Source organism: Equus asinus, chromosome 10 (genome assembly GCF_041296235.1).
Source record: "Equus asinus isolate D_3611 breed Donkey chromosome 10, EquAss-T2T_v2, whole genome shotgun sequence".
Taxonomy (NCBI): domain Eukaryota; kingdom Metazoa; phylum Chordata; class Mammalia; order Perissodactyla; family Equidae; genus Equus; species Equus asinus.
The window spans coordinates 69134856-69153610 of NC_091799.1; the positions used below are offsets into that span (position 1 = coordinate 69134856).

At 39.3% G+C, this 18755-nt stretch overlaps 1 protein-coding gene across 5 annotated transcripts in view; it reads left to right on the forward strand.

Moving 5' to 3' along the window:
- Positions 1-18755, forward strand: part of ARL15 (ARF like GTPase 15) — a 401393-nt gene that overhangs the window by 135498 nt on the left and 247140 nt on the right. For all 5 annotated transcript variants that reach the window (XR_011506481.1, XM_014860326.3, XM_044771486.2 and 2 more), the window contains one exon: positions 7591-7735. Coding sequence is in view for 4 of the 5 variants with exons in the window: in XM_014860326.3 (XP_014715812.1) it covers positions 7591-7735 (145 nt within the window). In the remaining variant the exon portion in view is untranslated. The remainder of the gene's footprint in view (positions 1-7590; positions 7736-18755) is intronic.

The window sequence follows — 18755 nt, forward strand, 5'->3', positions numbered from 1 at the left end:
TCACTTACTAGTTCTCTCGCACATTCTGTAGCTGCACGTTGCCCTCCACACAGAATGCATCTAGTGTCTCCTCTACGTGCCACACCCTCCAGTGTTAGAGGCTGATCATTCCTGTCGCTCAGAAAGTGGCTCTGGAGCCTGCCTGCCAGGGTTCAAATCCTGCTCCTCAGTTTCCCCTCTTAAAGTGGCAGTCATATAGTACTTTTCTCATTGGCTTGTTCTAAGGAGTAAGTGAAGCAGCACACACAAACCACTTCTATCTTATGTTGAATGGTACAGGCTGCCTTTGGTTTTGTTTCTAAGTTATTTGGATACCGATCCTTCTGCAGGTCTTTTCCAGAGCTTAAGGAGCTCCTACAAGTCCTATAACACATTTTGCTTGTATTTTCAAAAGACAGACTATTTGTCTTGGAAATATTTGACTCTTTGACATTTGACTGTTAGAGACTTGGAAAATATTTTATTTTAAATCTTGCAATTTTAGATCTTTAGACACTACTTAATATTTTCTTCATTGAACATGTTTAGTGTTAGAAAACACTTCTGTAAGTTGACTTCCTTTTAAAAACTTCTTTCCTTCATTGTGAGAGTTGGTAAGGGTCAGAGTGTACGGGTGCCTGTTTTTGGTTTTGAAACCAAACTGCCTAAGAAATTTTTCTCTTACTTTTAAGTATCAACTAATTGTTGTGTTAAACTGACATTATTTATTGAGCACTGCCACCCTAGGGCTCCACGGAAAGACCTGGTTATCTGCCGTAGGAAACCGGTTTTTGTTTGTCAAGACCTGTATTTAAATAAGGTGGAGATAGTGTGGGGCTTGGGCAGTGACTCCGTGTCTGTGGGGAAGTCCCCAAGCTGACTGAAGAAAATTTTCCAGCAGCTATACAGAGCTTCAATCAAATTGAAATCATGCTCAGAATAAAATCACGTATTCATAATGAAAAACAGAGCATCAATTGAAACAAATGCCATGTCCCCAAAGGCTAGGGATTTAGCGGCATGGGATGGTCGGAAATACTGGCAATGCAGGGGCCAGTGCCAGAGGGGGAGGATTTTGAGCAAGGCTTTGTCTAGAACTGTCAAGTTGTAGGACAACTGTTCCTCTGCTTTGGTGCCTGGCTACCCTTGGTAGCTGTAAAATTAAACTTTCTAGACCAATAATAGGACCAAGGATGAATATGTCTTTGAGTCAATGCGCATAATTCTATCATCTAATAATTCTTAGAGTTAGAAAAAAATACATGTGGCATAGTATTAACTGCAGTGCTAGAAGTGTGTGTAAAGGACCAAGGAAGGGAAGAAAGGATTGGATCTCTCTGAGGGAACCGCGGAAGACTTTCCAGAGAGGTGCCATCAGAGCAGAACTTTGAATAGGAATCCGCCAGGTAGAAAGAGGGAAGGGCCTTTCCTTCTAAGCGCCCAGGCCCAGGGAGGCACAGAAGTGTGAGGTGCTCAGACTGTCTGAGGGACTAGTGAGTGATTTGGAGGGTAGCTGGAGTCATGAAGGGCGAGATGTAGAAGGACATGAGATACACAGTTAAGTGCTTAATTAATGCTCTGTAGTGTCGATTTGTTGAGCAGTTATTCACTGAGTAGCAACTGTGTACAGTACTCTGCCAGACCTACCAAACACCTGGCACTGTCCCCAACAGAAATGGGGACATTTTAAGATAATCTTGCTACCTTGGTTCTAGGTCTCTGGACTGAAATGCAAGTCCTCTTTTTACCCTTGTAATTTAATCTTATGCTGATTTTTTTTCCCTAATCCATGTGCTCACCCTCCTTCAAGCAAATATCCCTAAGGTTTTTGTTTATGCTTTTTAGCTAATTCAGTTTCAGCTAAGGATTGTATGGTTTGTCTAAAGTCTACCATACTGAGTTATTACTGGTGATTCTGGTCCCTGCCCTCCCTGAAGACTTTGGCACACTCTTTCCCCACATACAATGTTGGTAGAAGCTTGTGGATGCAGGCTAGGGGGAAACAGCCTGTGTCCTGACATAAGAGAGGAACACTGGGTTCTTTTGAAAAGGAACAAGTCATATCGGACCCTATGTGAAAAGACCTGTAAACTGGAGCACTCTGGGCAACAGAGACCATGACCTTGGTGCCCCCGCCTCCCCTCCCAGTTACAATGCAGACTCACCATGTTCTCTTCTCTACTGCCTGCTGCACATGAGGGCTAAGGGTTGTGTGTCTTTGGTGTCTTGGATTGGACTGAGATGGGATGGAGCATGTGGAGGCTGCTGTGGGCTGATGGAAGGGAAGTCTCACAGTCTGGGCTGCACGGTTAGCTATCAGGCCCTTGCCCAACGGAGCTAACTATCACCTAAGATACCTGAGGAAAATGAGCATCGTGATGAATAGTTATTTACCTGTATGGTGCCTTTCTCAGAGCATAGTGCATTGAGCTGATGCCCCTTAACATCCTCCTGAAGAAAGGAAGTGGCAGATAGTGTTAAAATGTTACTGGTTAATCACGGGGAGACTGAAGCATGGATAGGTTTATGGGGCCTGAACAGTTACACAATGCCTTAGTGTCTGGCCTGGGAATGAAGCCTGAGTTTGCCGCTTGCTGTCAGGACTGCCGACGGCATTGTGTTTAGCATTGTACAACAGTGAAAGGGGCTTACTCTTAACAATGCAAGAGCTGCTGTAGGAGACAGACACAATGAACTTTGGTACAGTATAGTCTAGAGGCCAAAATGAGTAATTTTAAGTAAATTGACTATGAGGTCCTAAGCTTCATTAAGTTTAAAATGAAAAAGAAGTGAAAACTCTGTATAGTTTTTAGGAACTGACTCAAAAAAAAAATTCTTTCCCTGTTTGAAGTAGCCTATTCTTAAAAAGTCTTATTTTATTGGCTCAAAATCTGACGCTATTCCTAGTAATATTTATTTCAAATAAATATTCAGAGATTCTGGGTTTATTTCAAAGATTCTGCCTTGTAATAATTGTCAATTCAACCTGTATGCTTTTTATGTTCCAAAATAGTTTATTTCCATAGCTTGTGGTTTTGAGGGAAGGCTTTCGTCTTATTCAGATTTAATTTGGGTTCTTGCAGAATAGTTGGGAGTACAGATCCTGAAATTCAGGAAAGAGATTGGAGAGAGCAGGGAGATGTAATGTTAGGTGTCGTTAGCATCTGCATGATTGGAACTGGGGGTGGAGATGACATCACTGAGGAGAAAATAGAGGAGATAAAAGACCAGAGTGGAGTAGAATGTTACTGTGCACTTGCCTTTTATGTCAGAAGTGTCTTAGGTGACCTAGAATAAATTGACAGGTGACATAGATATTCATGGGCTTGACAGCAAAGTTTTTACGCTCTGGATTTTAAAAAGAACATGAAAATGATATTCTGGAGCTTTTGGCCAAAATATGTTGAGTAATCTTGACATATGAGTAATTTAAACAGGGCAATATAGTCACCTGCAATTTCATGTTGTATTCAAGATTTATGATAAGTTGGGCCAGTCTCCCTCTAGGATATAGTCCAGGGGAGTTCTTGCAGAGGAGCTAAGCAAGAATGGAGGTGTCCAGAGCAGGAATAGGGCCTCTCCCCACCTCCTCCAACAAAGCTCAAAGCAGCCCGGTAAGAGAAACCTTTGTGTGAGTAGTGGTGTTGCCTGACATAGTTGAACTTGGCAGAGCTCTCCTAAGTGAATAGCTGCTAGCCAATGTTCATCTCTGAGGGAATACATGCATACCTACTTACATACGTAGGTATGTACATACATCTACCTCTTAGAAAAACTCTCATCATGAGTCCAGGAGACTCATGGATAAGGAAAAGTTTCAGAAAGTCAGACATTATCAGCCAGCCTTCGTACGAACCTGAGATGCAATGTGTTGGCATCTAGAATGATGTTTACAGTTGTGATCATTAATCTAGTAGGAGAAGGCATAATGGAACTCAAGTAAGGCCAAAGAAGAGCAGCTAATGTGATGGCGTGGGAGGGGTTGCTATATGAAGGCAGACTGGAATAATTAGGGCTCCTCAAGCTTGAACAGACCAAGAGGAAATATGAGTTTGATAAATCTGTGAAGAATATGGATTAGATGATCATAGAATTGTTTAGCAGAAGTAGGCAGAACCTCCTAAAAGCCAAGGAAAAGTGAATTTAGGATGAAAAAGAAGCTCTTTCATACTGAGAAAGATCCTGTACATCAAAACCACTGTTATGGGCAAGGGGCAGGCCTGCACTGGTGGAATGTGCAGCATGACTGGGTCTGCTTTCCATGGGTCAGGGCATGTGCACGGGGCAGGACTGTGTTGATGGAGTGTGTGGCCCCGTGGGTGGTGCGACTTATCGGCTGTAGCAGACTTGTGCTTCTCAAACGGCCACATAGAGGACTGGCCCCACCTTCCAAAGCCTGAAACAACTGGTTGCTCCCATGCCTGGGGCTGGCACCACTCACTGCAATCCTGAGAGAGCTAACAACAGCCTTGCAGGCTGGAGTCCTACAGCAATTGTAAGCCCCTGAGCCTAGCAACCAGTCACGCTGGGGGCCTACTCAACAGAAAAACTGCAACAGGAATGTGCTATTAGACCTTGCAGACAACTGTGCTAGGGCTCCCCACACCCAATAAAGTGACTCAAGGGAACATAGCAACACATGTAGCTGAGCTTTAAAATAAGCCATCCAGGGGGACAGCCTAGCCTCCCTAGGCACCTGTAATAAGAGGAACCCTGCCACAACAGAAGGATACATGAAGCCCACATAGGGGACACTCCTGGAACATTTGAAACAGGTGAAGAGAGGGAAGCACACTGCTGGGCCTCATAAGACAGCTCTTACATAAAGCCACTTCTCCAAGATTGGGCGATGTTGCTGACCTACCGAATACATAGATATGAGCACAGAGAAAGAGGCAAAATGAGGAGGCAAAGGAATACATTCCAAGAAAGGGAACAGGACAAAACCCTAGAAAAAGAACTAAATGAAACAAAAATAAACAATCTACCAGACAAAGAGTTCAAACAAAATTCATAAGGACGCTCACTGATTATGGGAGAAGAATGGATGAACTCAGTGAGACCTTCGACAAAGAATGAGAAAATATAAAAAAGAACCAATCAGAAATGAAGAATACTGAAAATGAAAAATTCACTAGACAGACTCAATACCAGAATAGGTGATACAGAATGGATCAGCGAGCTGGATGAAAGACTAGAGGAAATCACCCAAGCTGAACAGATAAAAGAAAAAGGAATTAAAAAGAATGAGGACAGTGTAAGGGACCTCTGGGACAACATTTAGTGCACTAATATCCGTATTATATGTGTCCCAGAAGAAGAGAGAGACAAAGAGGGCAGAGAATCTGTTTGAAGAAATAATAGCTGAAAACTTTCCTAACCTAAGGAGGGAAACAGACATCTAGGTACAGGAAGCACAGAGAGTGCCAAAGAAGAAAAACCCAAGGAGGCCCATGCCAAGACACATTATAATTAAAATGTCAAGAATTAAAGGAAGAATCCTAAAAGCTGCAAGGGAAAGGCAGCAAGTTACATACAAAGAAAACTCCATAAGGGTATCAGTGGACTTCTCAGCAGAAACCTTACAGGCTGGAAGGGAGTGGCACAATAAGTTTAAAGTGCTGAAAGGAAAAAAGCTACAGCCAAGAATACTGTACCCAGCAAGGTTATCATTCAGAATGGAAGAAGAGATAAAGAGTTTCCCAGATAAGCAAAAACTAAAGGAGTTTATCACCAAGAAACCAGCCTTACAAGAAATGCTACAGGGACTTATGTAAGTGGAATAGAGAAGACCACAGATAGGAATAAGAAAATTATCAAAAAATAAAATAAAATCATTAGTAATGGCAAATATACAGTAAAAGTAGCAGATCAATCACCTATGAAGCTAATATGAAGGTCAAAAGACAAAAGTACTGGGGTCAGCCCAGTGGTGTAGTGGGTAAGGTTGTGGGCTCTGCTTTGGTGGCCCGGGGTTCGTGAGTTCACATTCTGGGTGCAGACCTACACAGCACTGCTCATCAAGCCATGCTGTGGTGGTGTCCCACATTCAAAGTAGAGGAAGACTGGCATGGGTAATCTTCCTCAAGCAAAAAGAGGAAGATTGGCAACAGATTTTAGCTCAGAGGCCATCTTCCTCACACAAAAAAGACAAAAGTACTAAAATTACTTATTTCCATGATAACTGGGTGATGGATATACATGCACAAAAAAAGAGTTTAGATATAATATCAAAAACATAAAATGTGGGAAGAGGGGAGTAAAAGAGTATAGCTCTTCGTTGTTAGTGTATACAAATGCAATTGATTTTTATGTGTTAATTTTGTATCCTACAACTTTACCACATTCACTTACTACTTCTAAAAATTTTTTTGGTGGATTCTTCAAGGATTTTATATATATATAATTATGTTATCTGCAAAGAGTGACAGTTTCACTTCCTTTCCAATTTGGATTCCTTTTATTTCTTTTTCTTGCCTGATTGCTCTAGCTAGGACTTCTAATACTATGTTAAATAAGAGTGGTGAAAAGTAGAAAGATCAAAAACTGCATGAATGATTTCCAGTGTCCCCAATTGCCTTGTCTTTAACTCTTATGTAGCAAATCAGGTTCATGTAGTGTACAAACTACATGACAGTTCACGGTACCCTGAGGTCAACTGAAACAGAATTTAGTACATGTCAGGAAGGCAGTGAGATATATATACACACACACATACATACATATATATGGACTGTACTTAATGATTTTTTCAAGCCTTTTTATTTTGAAATATCAAAGAGTCATAAAACTGTTACAAGGAGTTTTCCTATAGACTCCTTACTCAGAGTCACCAGTCATTAACATTTTAGTGTGTTTGCTTTATAACACTCCTCACCACATAGACATGGAGATGGTGATGGAGATAGAGATTTCGAATTTTTCTTAGCCAGTTAATTGTATGTGTCAAGACACTTCTCCTCTAAATACTTTAGTGTGTGTTTTTTTCAGAGCAATGATTTTCCTTATATAACCACAGCGGAATGATTAAATTCAAGAAATTGAACCTTATGGAATGCTATTATCTAATATACAGTCTCTGTTCAGTCCTTACCTATTGTCCCAATAATGTCATTTATGCCATTGTTTTCCTGCCTGATCCAGGGTCCAATCCAGGAGGCACTGCATTTTATTATTATGTCTCTTTAGTCTTCTCTAACCTGGAACAGTCCCTCAGCCTTTGCTTGACGTTGAGGCATTGACATTTTAGAGGAGGACAGGCCATTTGTCCTGCAGAATGCTCCTCAGCATGGTTTTCTGGTTTCCTCGTGCTTAGATTCAGGTTGTGCGTTTTGGGCAGGAAAGCCGCGGAATGATGTGGCACCCCTCGCGGTGCGCCTGCTGCCCCAGGAGGGGAGCCGTGAACGTGAAGTCCGTATATGTCTCGTCCCTGGGGATGTTAACTTTGCTCACTTGGTTAAGGTGCTGTTCCTCCACTCTAAAGTTACCTTTCCTCCTTATAATTAATAGATTATTTAATTACTTCTTAATACTCAATCATTTTCAATGCTACTAAGCTTTGTGTCCACAGTCTTATTTAAAAGAGTGCCCTTTTCCCCCCTCTCTTGGCAGTGTTTTAGAGCACTCTGCTGCAAGGGACCTCCACCTGCCCGGCCAGAGTATGACCTGGTTTGCATAGGCCTCACAGGCTCGGGCAAGACCAGTCTGTTGTCCAAGCTGTGCAGCGAAAGCCCTGACAACGTTGTGTCGACCACAGGTGAGTACCGTGCCTCGGTCCTGGCCCTTTCTTTTTCTCATCCTCAAGATGTTCTCATTTCTTATGCTATTTGTGGGATCCCTTCTCCTTCCCTCCCTCCCCTTCTCTCCATTTGTGGTTAAATGCTTCAGTCAGTTTATTTATTTTATTTTTAGATACTCTGTTTTTCAAAATAGATTTGAGGGGGACTTTCATAGCATTGATCGCTATACCCTCTATCGCTCTAGTTGGTCATTTCAGTGCCACCGAATAAGTCAAGCTCAGGAAAATATTAATGCACACTAACCCTGCAACCTGGAATTCTAGTACTATAATGAAATGGATTCCTCTCAAGCCCACAGAGTGTTATCCTCCCTTGTTGTCACTTTAGCCTATTTTTGTTGGTCAGATACCCCCTAAATAGTACAGCTAATGGAGTCTGAATCTTCTTCCCTCAGTGTTTTCATCTGGAGGATGTCGGTGCAGGGACCATTGATCAGTTTCACCATGTTGTTCCCTGAGATGGCCAAGAAAAGTCAGTCTAGGCACTGGTTTTCAGTCAGGGGAGAATTTGCTCCCCACGGGACACTGGGATGTCTGGAAACATTTTGGTTGTCACACTGGTGGAAGATGCTACTGACCTCTACGGGGTAGAGGCCAGGGATGCTGCTAAATATCCTGCAATGCACAGGACAGCCCCCAACACAAAGAATTATCCTGTCCAAAGTGTCAATAATGCTGCTTAGAACTTTTGTCAGCCCCCAGATACTTCCTCTTTCTCTTCTGACAATGAAGGAGGAGAGAAGAGTGTAAATTAGAGAAAATAATGGAAGAATAGTTGGAGATGAAGCACAGAGCTGCTGTGGGAGGAGCTAACAAGGAAGGAGTGGGGTGAGACATTGATTTTCTGGGAAAGTTGAAAATATCGTTCATTCAGCCAGCTTTTTTGAGCACCTACTACGCACTAGGTCCAGTGTTAGGAACTGAGGATAAGCAACGATCCCAGCATCCAGGAGACTCAGTCTCCTGTCAAATAGACATTAAGTTCATGTCCAGAAATATACAAAGGAGGAGGAGTGATCAGTGTTCCCTGGAAATGGGCAAGGGAAGGATGCACGATCTTTTCCACATTGGATCTTGAGGATAAGTAAGCCTGACAGACTAGCAGGAATAAGAGAGTGGAATGGGAGAAGAAAGAAGATTTGGGGGCAGAGGGGCCTGAAACAGATTGGCACCCCCTGGGAACTAAGTCTTTGTATGGCTGCAGTCATAGTTAGTAGAATGGCAGGAATCAACGCACAAGAGATAGGCAGTGGCCAAATCATGGCAAACCTTTTAAACCATGCTCAGAATTTGAACTTTTCCTGTAGATAGTGTAGAGACATCAGAGTATTTTAAGCAAGGAAACTATGAGATCAAATATTCATTTGAGAAGGCTCACACTATGTGATGTGGAGGCTGAATTAAAGGACTCACTGTTAGGTGTTAACTAAAGCAGTGACAGAGAGAGAGACAGAGAGAGGAGGGAATAAGTAGGATACTTATTTGGGGGCTAGAATTTTCAGGACTTCTTGGCCGGTGGGGTTTGGAGGGTGAGAGAGAGAAAGAAGCCAAGGATGACTCAAGTCCTGGCTTAGGTGATGGGTGGATGATGGAATCATTAGCTAGGATTTCCTAATAAGTAGGAAAAATATTGATGACTGAGAGCCTTACACCAGTTCAGATCAGGTTTTGCCGTCAAATGTTCAGAAAAAAGTGCAGGTTTTGAGAGCTTTTCACATTTTAGAATTGTAGATAAGAAACCATGGACCTGTAAAGAAACAAAGACATACCTTAGATTAAAGCATGAGGAAAAGAGTGAGGGCTTCATGGAGACTGGGGAGATAAAAGGATGAGCAGAGCTCAAGCGTGGCCTTTTGGTGAAGCCATGCCTAACTACCTTCCTTTTCCCCCAGGTGGAACTGAGCACTCCCTGCTCCCCCACTGTACACTGTCCATATTTCTACCATTTAGTGCCTGCAACACTGCTGTTGACATGTCTATCTCCCAAGCCTGGGATGTAAGCTCCGAAGGGCAGATAGAATATCTTATTTGGCCTTGAGTACCCAGAACCTGGTGTAACGTTTGGGCATAGCTACAGATGTTTGTTGAGTGAATAAGCAGACAACATTAAATTGAGTCACTATGTTTTTACGTAAAGTATTGTACCTCTGTGAGCCTCATAACAGCCTTATATGGCAAGTAAGATTCTTTTTCCATATTCTGTCTTCAAATCATCTGAGGCTCAAAGCTGAGGTGACGTGGCCATTGTCACACTGCTAGTGACAGAGGTAGGATGCCATTTCAGGTCTTCAGAAGAAGTTTAGTGATACCCAAGGCTTAGGATTTCTGATAGGAGTATATATTTGCTGGTTGTTTTAGAAACTATGGATATCTTTTGAGGGATGTGTTATGTAATTATACAAACTTTATTAACTTAGTAATTATTTTAAAGCAAAATAACTCTCCCCAAAATGTGTGAAAGTATTACAAAAGTATACTGTTCTTTACTTCTCAGAGGTACAAACAAGAAGCACCATTGCTAGAAGGTCAGTTTTGAATTATAATGTAAAAAATTATCTGTAAATAATATTTTTATAATTTATTATTTGTAAACTGCAATATAATATGTTTTATATTTGTTTTTATTAAATTTATTAATAATATGTTTTCCTTTTACCGGAACCAATTGTAACATTGTGTGCTAGTTAATTTTCCAATGAACTAGATATTAAGTTGGCTAACATTTTGGATATGGAGCTTCTATGACTTGTCATTATCCTGAACTAGGCACAGTGCCTTTTTGGAGGCCAGTTAGGAGGTCTCTGCCATCAAGAAATTTATACCCAGGTTAGGAAGATAAATATCCTAATGATAAACAGTTTACATTTGTTGAATGTTTAATATATGCCAGGTGCTAAGACAGAATGTGATATATACTATACTGGATGGTATAAATATGAAAGTTAAAAGAGAGAGTGATCCTTTCTAATCAGGGGGATCAAAGAAGGCCTCATTTGAGTAGAGCCTCTTGTGATGGTTGGTTCTAAGCAGAGAGGAATAGGGTGAGGAGAGTAAGGATAGAAAGCATAGGGTGTATTCAGGGAAAAGTTAGTGGTCATACTGGGTTGAGACCCAGGATTTAGAGACATAGGATGTGCTGTGACCCAAGGCTCGAGACTGGGAAAGCTGTCGAGAACCTGTAACCTGGAGAAGTGATCCAGAAGGGGCTGTAATTGTAGGGTTGGAGAGTTAGAGGCAGAGGTGATTGACCCTGTCAGAGTAATGCTGGGTTATGACTTTAAGAGTCATATTGGGTAATAATAGAAAGGAAAGAAAGAGAAAAGAATCAAATATGACTTAAGTTTCTAGCCTGGCGATTAAACTGTAAAAAATAGGGAAAACGTGATAGGCAGTTTTAAGATAAAAGATAATAAGTTTAGTTTTGGAAATGCTAATTTTGAGGTGTTGGCAGGACTTCCACCAGTGATCCAAATGCCAGAAGACAAGCTGACTAGAGAGTTTGTAGTTAGAGATCTAGATTTGAGAAACAGCTGAATTGTGGATTTGGATGAGGTTGTTGAGGGATGATGGGTAGAGAGAGGGAAGAAGAGTGCTAAGCACTGACTATATTTCATTCATTCTTTCTGCATTTAATGAATGCCTGTTACGTGACTGCCCCTGATGTAGGCACTGAGAGTACCTCAGTGAACAAAATAGCCTAACATCCCTGCCCTTTGGAGCTGACATTCTAGCATCTGCATTAGACAAAGAATCTAAGCCAGGCGGTTCTATTTGGTATTACATAAGCCAAATATGAACAAGAGGTCAAAAGAACCAGAGTTAAATAATATAAACATAGGTCTGAAATCTGAGAGAAGTCCATTGGATGTGGTGACAGTATGGTCATTAATGACCAATGGTGAACGGTTTCAGAAGAGTGTTACGGTAGAAACTAACCTGAGGCATGAGGGGGGTGGTGAGCAAGCAGAGAGAATGAGGTATAGACCATCCTTTTCACTCCTTGGCCCCTTGGGCTAAGATTGCACATAGATTACTCTTTCTAGAGAAAGAGACAGAAACAGAGAAAGCAGTGTTAAGAGAATTTGTTTTTATAAGGAAAGGTGCCATATGGGCATGCTGGTGGACAGAGGTATAAAGGTAGTAGTCAGGGGAAAAAGAACACTGAAGATGCTCAAGAGAGAGCAGTGAGTACCAGAATGAGTGAGGACTTCTGATTATACTCAAGACAGAATAATTAGAACTGGTTTACCCTCCCACCTGAAATAACCAAAAAAAAAAAAACTAGATAAAATATATGAAACAATTTTCAAGAAAGTGAATGTCAAACAACAAAGGTTACTCACCCGTGAGAGATGAGAAACAAATGAGATAAGCCCTATAATTGCCTCCTCTTACTGCCTTGAGAGACTTCCCAGACTGTGGCACAGTTCCATTGGGAACTGAGGTGGAGCTTGGTGGACTTGCTGCCTTGAGGAGTTGGCACTGAGAGTCAGAGAGACCAAGGCAGCTAGAGTTCATAGGACACAGTACTAAAAAAGAGAGAGTTGTACAGAGAGAGAACCTAGAGATCTGTAGAGGGTCTCCCTTGAGTATTCAGTGAAGTATTTAATACATGCACATGAGGAAACTACTCAAGGCTAGGGAAAGAACCATGTGAAAGAGCTAAAGGGAACAGTGCCTGGTGTTCACACAGGGCTGCGAGTTACGTTTGTTTCCACTAGCTGGACTGGGAAAGTTGTAATTCATGAGATACTATGTAGAGTATTCAGGAAGGTCTTGCCTGGGAAACAGCCCTAACCTGAGCACTGCTCTAGACCCACCTAAGAAATCATATTAAGACTAAAGGCTTAGTTTCCTAGTAACTTTAATGCATCCTAGAGCAAAGCTGTGTAAGATTTACAGAAAACAAAATCTTCTAGCACTTAACGAGGTAAAATTCTCAATGTCTGACATTTAGTCAAAAATTACCAGGCATGCAAAAGGCAGAAAAACATGATTCATAATGAGAAGAATAATTAATCAATTGAAACTGACTCAGAACTGATACAGATATTAGAATTAGCAAAGAAAGACATTAAAACTGTTGTTATAACTGGATTCTATCTGTGCATAAACTTAAGTGGAGACATGGAAGATATATATATTACAAAAAAAAGACCAACATAAAATTTCTATGGTGGACTACTACGGTATCTGAAATGTGATATGCGCCAGGTAGGATTAATGGCAGATTAGATGTTGCAGGAAAAAAGATTAATAAACCTTGATGGCATTAGCATTAGAGATTAGACAAAATAAGGACAGAAAGAGACAGAGAAGAAAACGCAAAGAGCATCAGTGAACTGTGGAACAACTTCAATTCACCTAAGGTATGGGTAATTGGAGTCTGCTAAGATGAAGGGGTGGAGAAAGGGACAGGAATATTTGAGGAAATAATGGCTGAAACGTTTTCACACTTAAAGAAAACTATAAACACCAGATTCAAGAAGCTCATTGAACCCCAAGTACAAGAGACATGAACAAAACTACACCAAGGTACATCATAATAAAATTGCTCAAAAGCAATGGTAAAAAATGGATGGTTAATTTTGTGTGTCAACTTGGCTGGGCCATGGTGCTCAGCTATGTAGTGAAACATTATTCTGAATGTTTCTGTGAGAGTGTTTTTGGATGAGACTAATATTTAAATCAGTGGACTTTGGGTAAAGCAGATTGCTGTCTATATAATGTGGTTGGGGCTCATCCAATCAGTTGAAGGCTTGAATAGAACAAAAGACTGACTTCCCCTGAAGAAGAAGGGAATCTGCATCTGTTGATCTTCAGACTTGAATTATAGCATCATTTCTTTCCTGGTTCTCCAGTCTCCCAGCCCACCCTGCAGGTTTTGGAATTGCCAGCCTCCGTAATCATGTGAGACAATTTTTTAAAATAAATATCTTTCCATCTATACACACACATGGTATTGGTTCTTTTTCTTAGGAGAATTATGAGTAATGCAAAGAGAAAATCTTAAAAGCAGATAAAAGATGTTACAGAGGAAAAAAGAGAACAGTGGCATCAGACTTCTCCCTGGAAATGATTCAACTGAGAAGACAGTGAAGTAGCATCTTTAAAGTACTGAAGGGAGAAAAATTATCAACTTATACCCAGCAAAAATATCTTTCAAAAAGAACATCAAAATAAAGGCTTTTTCTGACATGCAAAAGCTGAAAGAATTTATTGCTAGCAGACCAGCATTATAAGAAATGTTAAAGGAGGCCTTTCAGGCAGAGGAAAAATGATTCCAGATGGAAACCTGGCTCTATACAAAGGAATGAAGAAGTACCAGAAAAGGTGACCACATGGGTAAATATGTAAAATTTAGTTCTTATTATTTAAATCTCTTTAAAAGATAATTGTTTAAACAAAAATAACAACACAATATTGTGAGGTTTATAACACGTAAAAGTAAAATACGTGAGAACGGTAGCATAAAAATATCATGGGGAAAAACGGAAGTACGCTATTGTAAAGTTCTTATGTGAAGTGGTATAATACTTGAAGGTAGACTTGTGATAAGTTACAAGTGTACTATAAACTCTAAAGCAACCACTAAAATAACAAGGAATGGTGACCAATATGGCAACAAATGAGAAGATGGAATTATCAAAAATAATTAATCAAAAGATAGGAAAAAGAGAAAAAAGGGAACAAGAATAGATGAGACAAAAAGAAAACAAGTAGCAGGGTGATACGTTCAAACCTAACCATCAATAATCAAATTAAATGTAAATGGTCTAGACTCTACAGTTAAGAGGCTGAGTTTGATAGAATTAGATTAAAAAAGTAAGATCCAACTGTATGCTGACTTAAACTTTGAATATAAAGACACAAATAGGTTAAAAGTAAAAGGATGGAAAATGATATATTATGCTAATAGTAGTCAAAAGAAAGTTGGAGTGGCTATTTTAATATCAGACAAGGTAGATTTTAGAGCAAAGAATAATACTGGGGATAAAGAAGTTCATTTCATAATGATGAAGAGATCATTTAATCAAGAGGACACAACAATGCTAAATACTTATGTATCTAATAACAGTTCCAAAATACACAAAGAAACAAATGGACAGAACTCCAAAGGGAAATAGACAAACCCACAATTATAGTCAAAGATTTCAATACTTTCAGTTATTGATAGAACATAGGAAGAAAATAAGCCAAGATATAGTAGACTTGAACACTATCAGCCAACTTGACCTGATTAACGTTTATAGAACACACTACCCAACAACAGAGGACATGTGGAACATTTATTTACCAAATTAGAACGTATCTGAAGACATAAGACGTCTTAAAAATTTAAAAGGATTTAAGTCATACTAAGTGTGTTCTCACACCACAGTGGAATTGAATTAGAAATCAATAACAAGGAGATTCCTGGAAAAACCCCCAAATATTTGGAAACTAAATTACTTTTAAGTAACCCATGGATCATAGAAGAGATCAAAACGGAAATTATGAACCATTTTGCAGTGGATGAAATACAACACCAGAATTGGTTGGATGCCGCTAAAGCAGAACTTTAGGGAATATTTACAGCATTAAACCTCTATATTAGAAAAGAAAGGCCTCAAATCAGTGCCTCCAACTTCCACTTTAAGGAACTACAAGAAGAATGGATTAAACCCAAGTTAAGCAGAAGGAAAGAATAATAAAGGGGCTGGCCCCGTGGCTGAGTGGTTAAGTTCGTGCGCTCCGCTTTGGCAGCCTGGGGTTTCGCCAGTTCGCCTCCTGGGCGCGGACATGGCAGCACTCATCAGGCCACACTGAGGCGGCATCCCACATGTCACAACTAGAAGAACCCACAACTAAAATATACAACTATGTACGGGAGGGATTTGGGGAGAAAAAGGGGGAAAAAAAGAAATAATAAAGATTAAAGTAGAAATCAATGAAATAGAAAAACAGTAATGAAAATCATTGAAACCCAAAGCTGGTTCTTTGATAAAACCAGTAAAATTCATACAACTCTAGCCAAATCAGGAAAAACATCAAAGAAGACACTAATTAACAATATCAGGAATGAAGAGAAGTTACATTAATATAGATTCTATAAATATTAAAAAGATAATAAGAGAATATGATGAACAACTTTATGCCCATAAACTTGACAACTTAAATGGACAAATTGCTTGAAAGATAAACCATCAAAGTGGATTCAAGAAGAGAGAGAAAACCCAGATAGACCTATATCTATTAATGACATTGAAATTATAGTTAGAAAAAGGGAAGAAAACTTTTGAAGTCTAGTTGGCTTCACTGGTGAATTCTATCAGACATTTTAAAGAAGTAGTAATGCCAGTGCTACACAATATCTTCCAGAAAATTGAAGAGGAGGGAAAACTTTCCAACTCCTTCTGTAAGACCACCCAGTTTAAGGGCAAAACCACACAAAGACATGATAAGAAAACTACATACCAATACCCCTTGTGAACACAGATGCAAGAAATATAAATAAAAAGTTACCAAATCAAATCAAACAATAGTATATTATTATTAGGATAATATATCACAATCAAGTGACATTTATCCCGGGAATGCAAGGTTGGTTTCACATTCAGAAGTCAGTAAATTTAATTCACAATATCAATAAGCTAGAAAAATGTGTGATCATCTCGAGATGCAAACAAACAGCGAAGAAAACATCGATTTCTGATTTTAAAAACTCTCTACAAAATGGGAACAGAAGGGAGTTTACTCAAGTGTTAAAGGGCATCTAAGAAAACCCTACAGCTCTTGTCATCCTTAATGGTGAAAGAATTTTTTCCCACTTGGATCAAGAATAAACGTGGATGTCTCTTCTTAGCACTTCTGTTCAACGTTGTAGTAGAGATCCTAACCAGTGCATTAGACAAGAAAAAGAAATAAAAGGCTTCCAGATTGGAAGGAATTAAGTAAAGCTATCTTTATCTGCCAATGACAGAATCATCTATGTAGAAAATTTGATGGAATCTACAACTTTGTACCAATAAATTAGAGATGGCTGAAGTGAATTGGAGCGGAAGGTTTTGGAGATCTGAAACCTTGGAGGATAGCTTTGGTCATTGAAATGTAGGGAATGTTGTCCATAAGAATAGAAACAGGGAGAGTGTGGTAGACAAATGTTAGCTAAGTATTGAATCCATTGAGATAGGTGAGCAAACTCCCTGAAAGTTGGTAGATGGAAATGCACAACTCCATAGTATGTAGAAGGATGTCAGTACTTCAGATGGGAAGCTATTAAGAGGTGGCTATGGTAAAGTGATCTAAAAGCATTATAGGAAACCACAGTTAGTGGTAGGCGATAAGGAAAAGGAAAACTCTGTTTGCTAGCGTAAGGAGGAAGGAAAAATGTGCAAGAAACCATTGGAGCCTAGAGAAGACTTTTCTTAACAAAGCTGAGGTTCCGTATGATTCAATGAGAGGACTCTGTAATGAGAAAGGCAGGGTAGAGTTAGGCATGAGGCATGAAGTAAGGTTATAGGAGAGAAAGGGTAGATGCTTGTTGGTTGAGTCTCTGTTCGTTGTAGCTAATGAAGATGGGCAGGAGGTGGGATAAACGAATTAGTGATGACAGAGAAGGGTGGAGGATAGGCAACAGAGAAGAGCCAAAGCAGGCAGATTTTCAGTTGTCAGTGATAACTAATAACTAAAAACCAGTCAGCGCTAGAGTTCCAGATAGCCATCGCTGGCATGTTCAAACTTACTCCCGAGTTCTTTTGGTTGTTCATATCAGGCATGTGTGTATATATATATATAACTGAAGAAGAACAAAGGAGGTGGAAGGAATCACTAAATTAAATAACAAAGCCCAGTGGCAAGAAAAGGTAGCTAGGAGAAGAAATGAGGAAATCAGAAAGCCACATACACATGCGAACATTCAATGTGGAAGATGGGAGAATAGTTGCAGGAGACCTAAGCAGAATAATTTACAAAGAAAAAGATCAATGGACTTAACTATAAAAAAATTTAGAATTATTGGAAAGCTAAAATTAATAAGAAAAATAGAAGAAAACAATACTGTTGAGAAATGTTTGTATCAGATACTACAGATAAGAGTTTATGGCTGTCCCTGTTACAGATTTCCATCATATTTGCAAATAGTATCTAGAATCTAATTGTGAAGTCCACAGAGAGATAATTCATAAAAAGAATTAATGGCAAACAAACAAATGGAAAAGGTTCAACTTTACCAGAAGTTCAACTTCACTAGAGAGTAAACAAGAAAATGTTAGTTTTATATGTAAATTTACCAAAATTTGTTTCTTTATGATAAGACCCAACGCTAATAAGATTGTAGTGGCATGCACTACTGGTGACATTGTGATTGTTGTTGTCCTTTTTCTGGGAAAGCAATTATTTATATAAATCAAAGGTTACCAAAATATTCACATTCCTTGACCTAGTAATTGTATTACTGAGAATTTATTTTAAGCGTGTAATTTCAAAGAAGCTATGTGCACAAAGAAATTTCTTGCAACATTTTATATAACTAAAACTTTAAAGTAATTTAAACTATAGCAAGGGAGTTTGTTAATTAGATTGTGGTACCTCAATTGAAATCATTATAGACTGGAAAAAATATATAATCTTCTATAGAGGAAAATTAAATTTACATTTATTTAAAAACTTAAACCATACAAAACCATAGTTTTGAATTGAAAAGCATAAAAGAACATGTAAAAATAACAATGTGTTTTGTCTGTATGGCCTAATTATGTGTGAAATTTTCTTCTTTTAAATTATTTCTGTATAATATTTTGATGATGTCAAGCCAATTAAAAATGAAATATTTGTTGAAAGAGTTTGGAACAGTTGAAAAAGAGAATCTCCCCTGAGAATTGGTTTCTTAAAATGAAAACATATCGCAAGAAAGGTATATCCATCTAATTTCAGCAAGGCAAGAATGTCTGCGTTTTCTTCAGAAGGAAAGGGAATCCAAACTTTATTGGATTGTTAA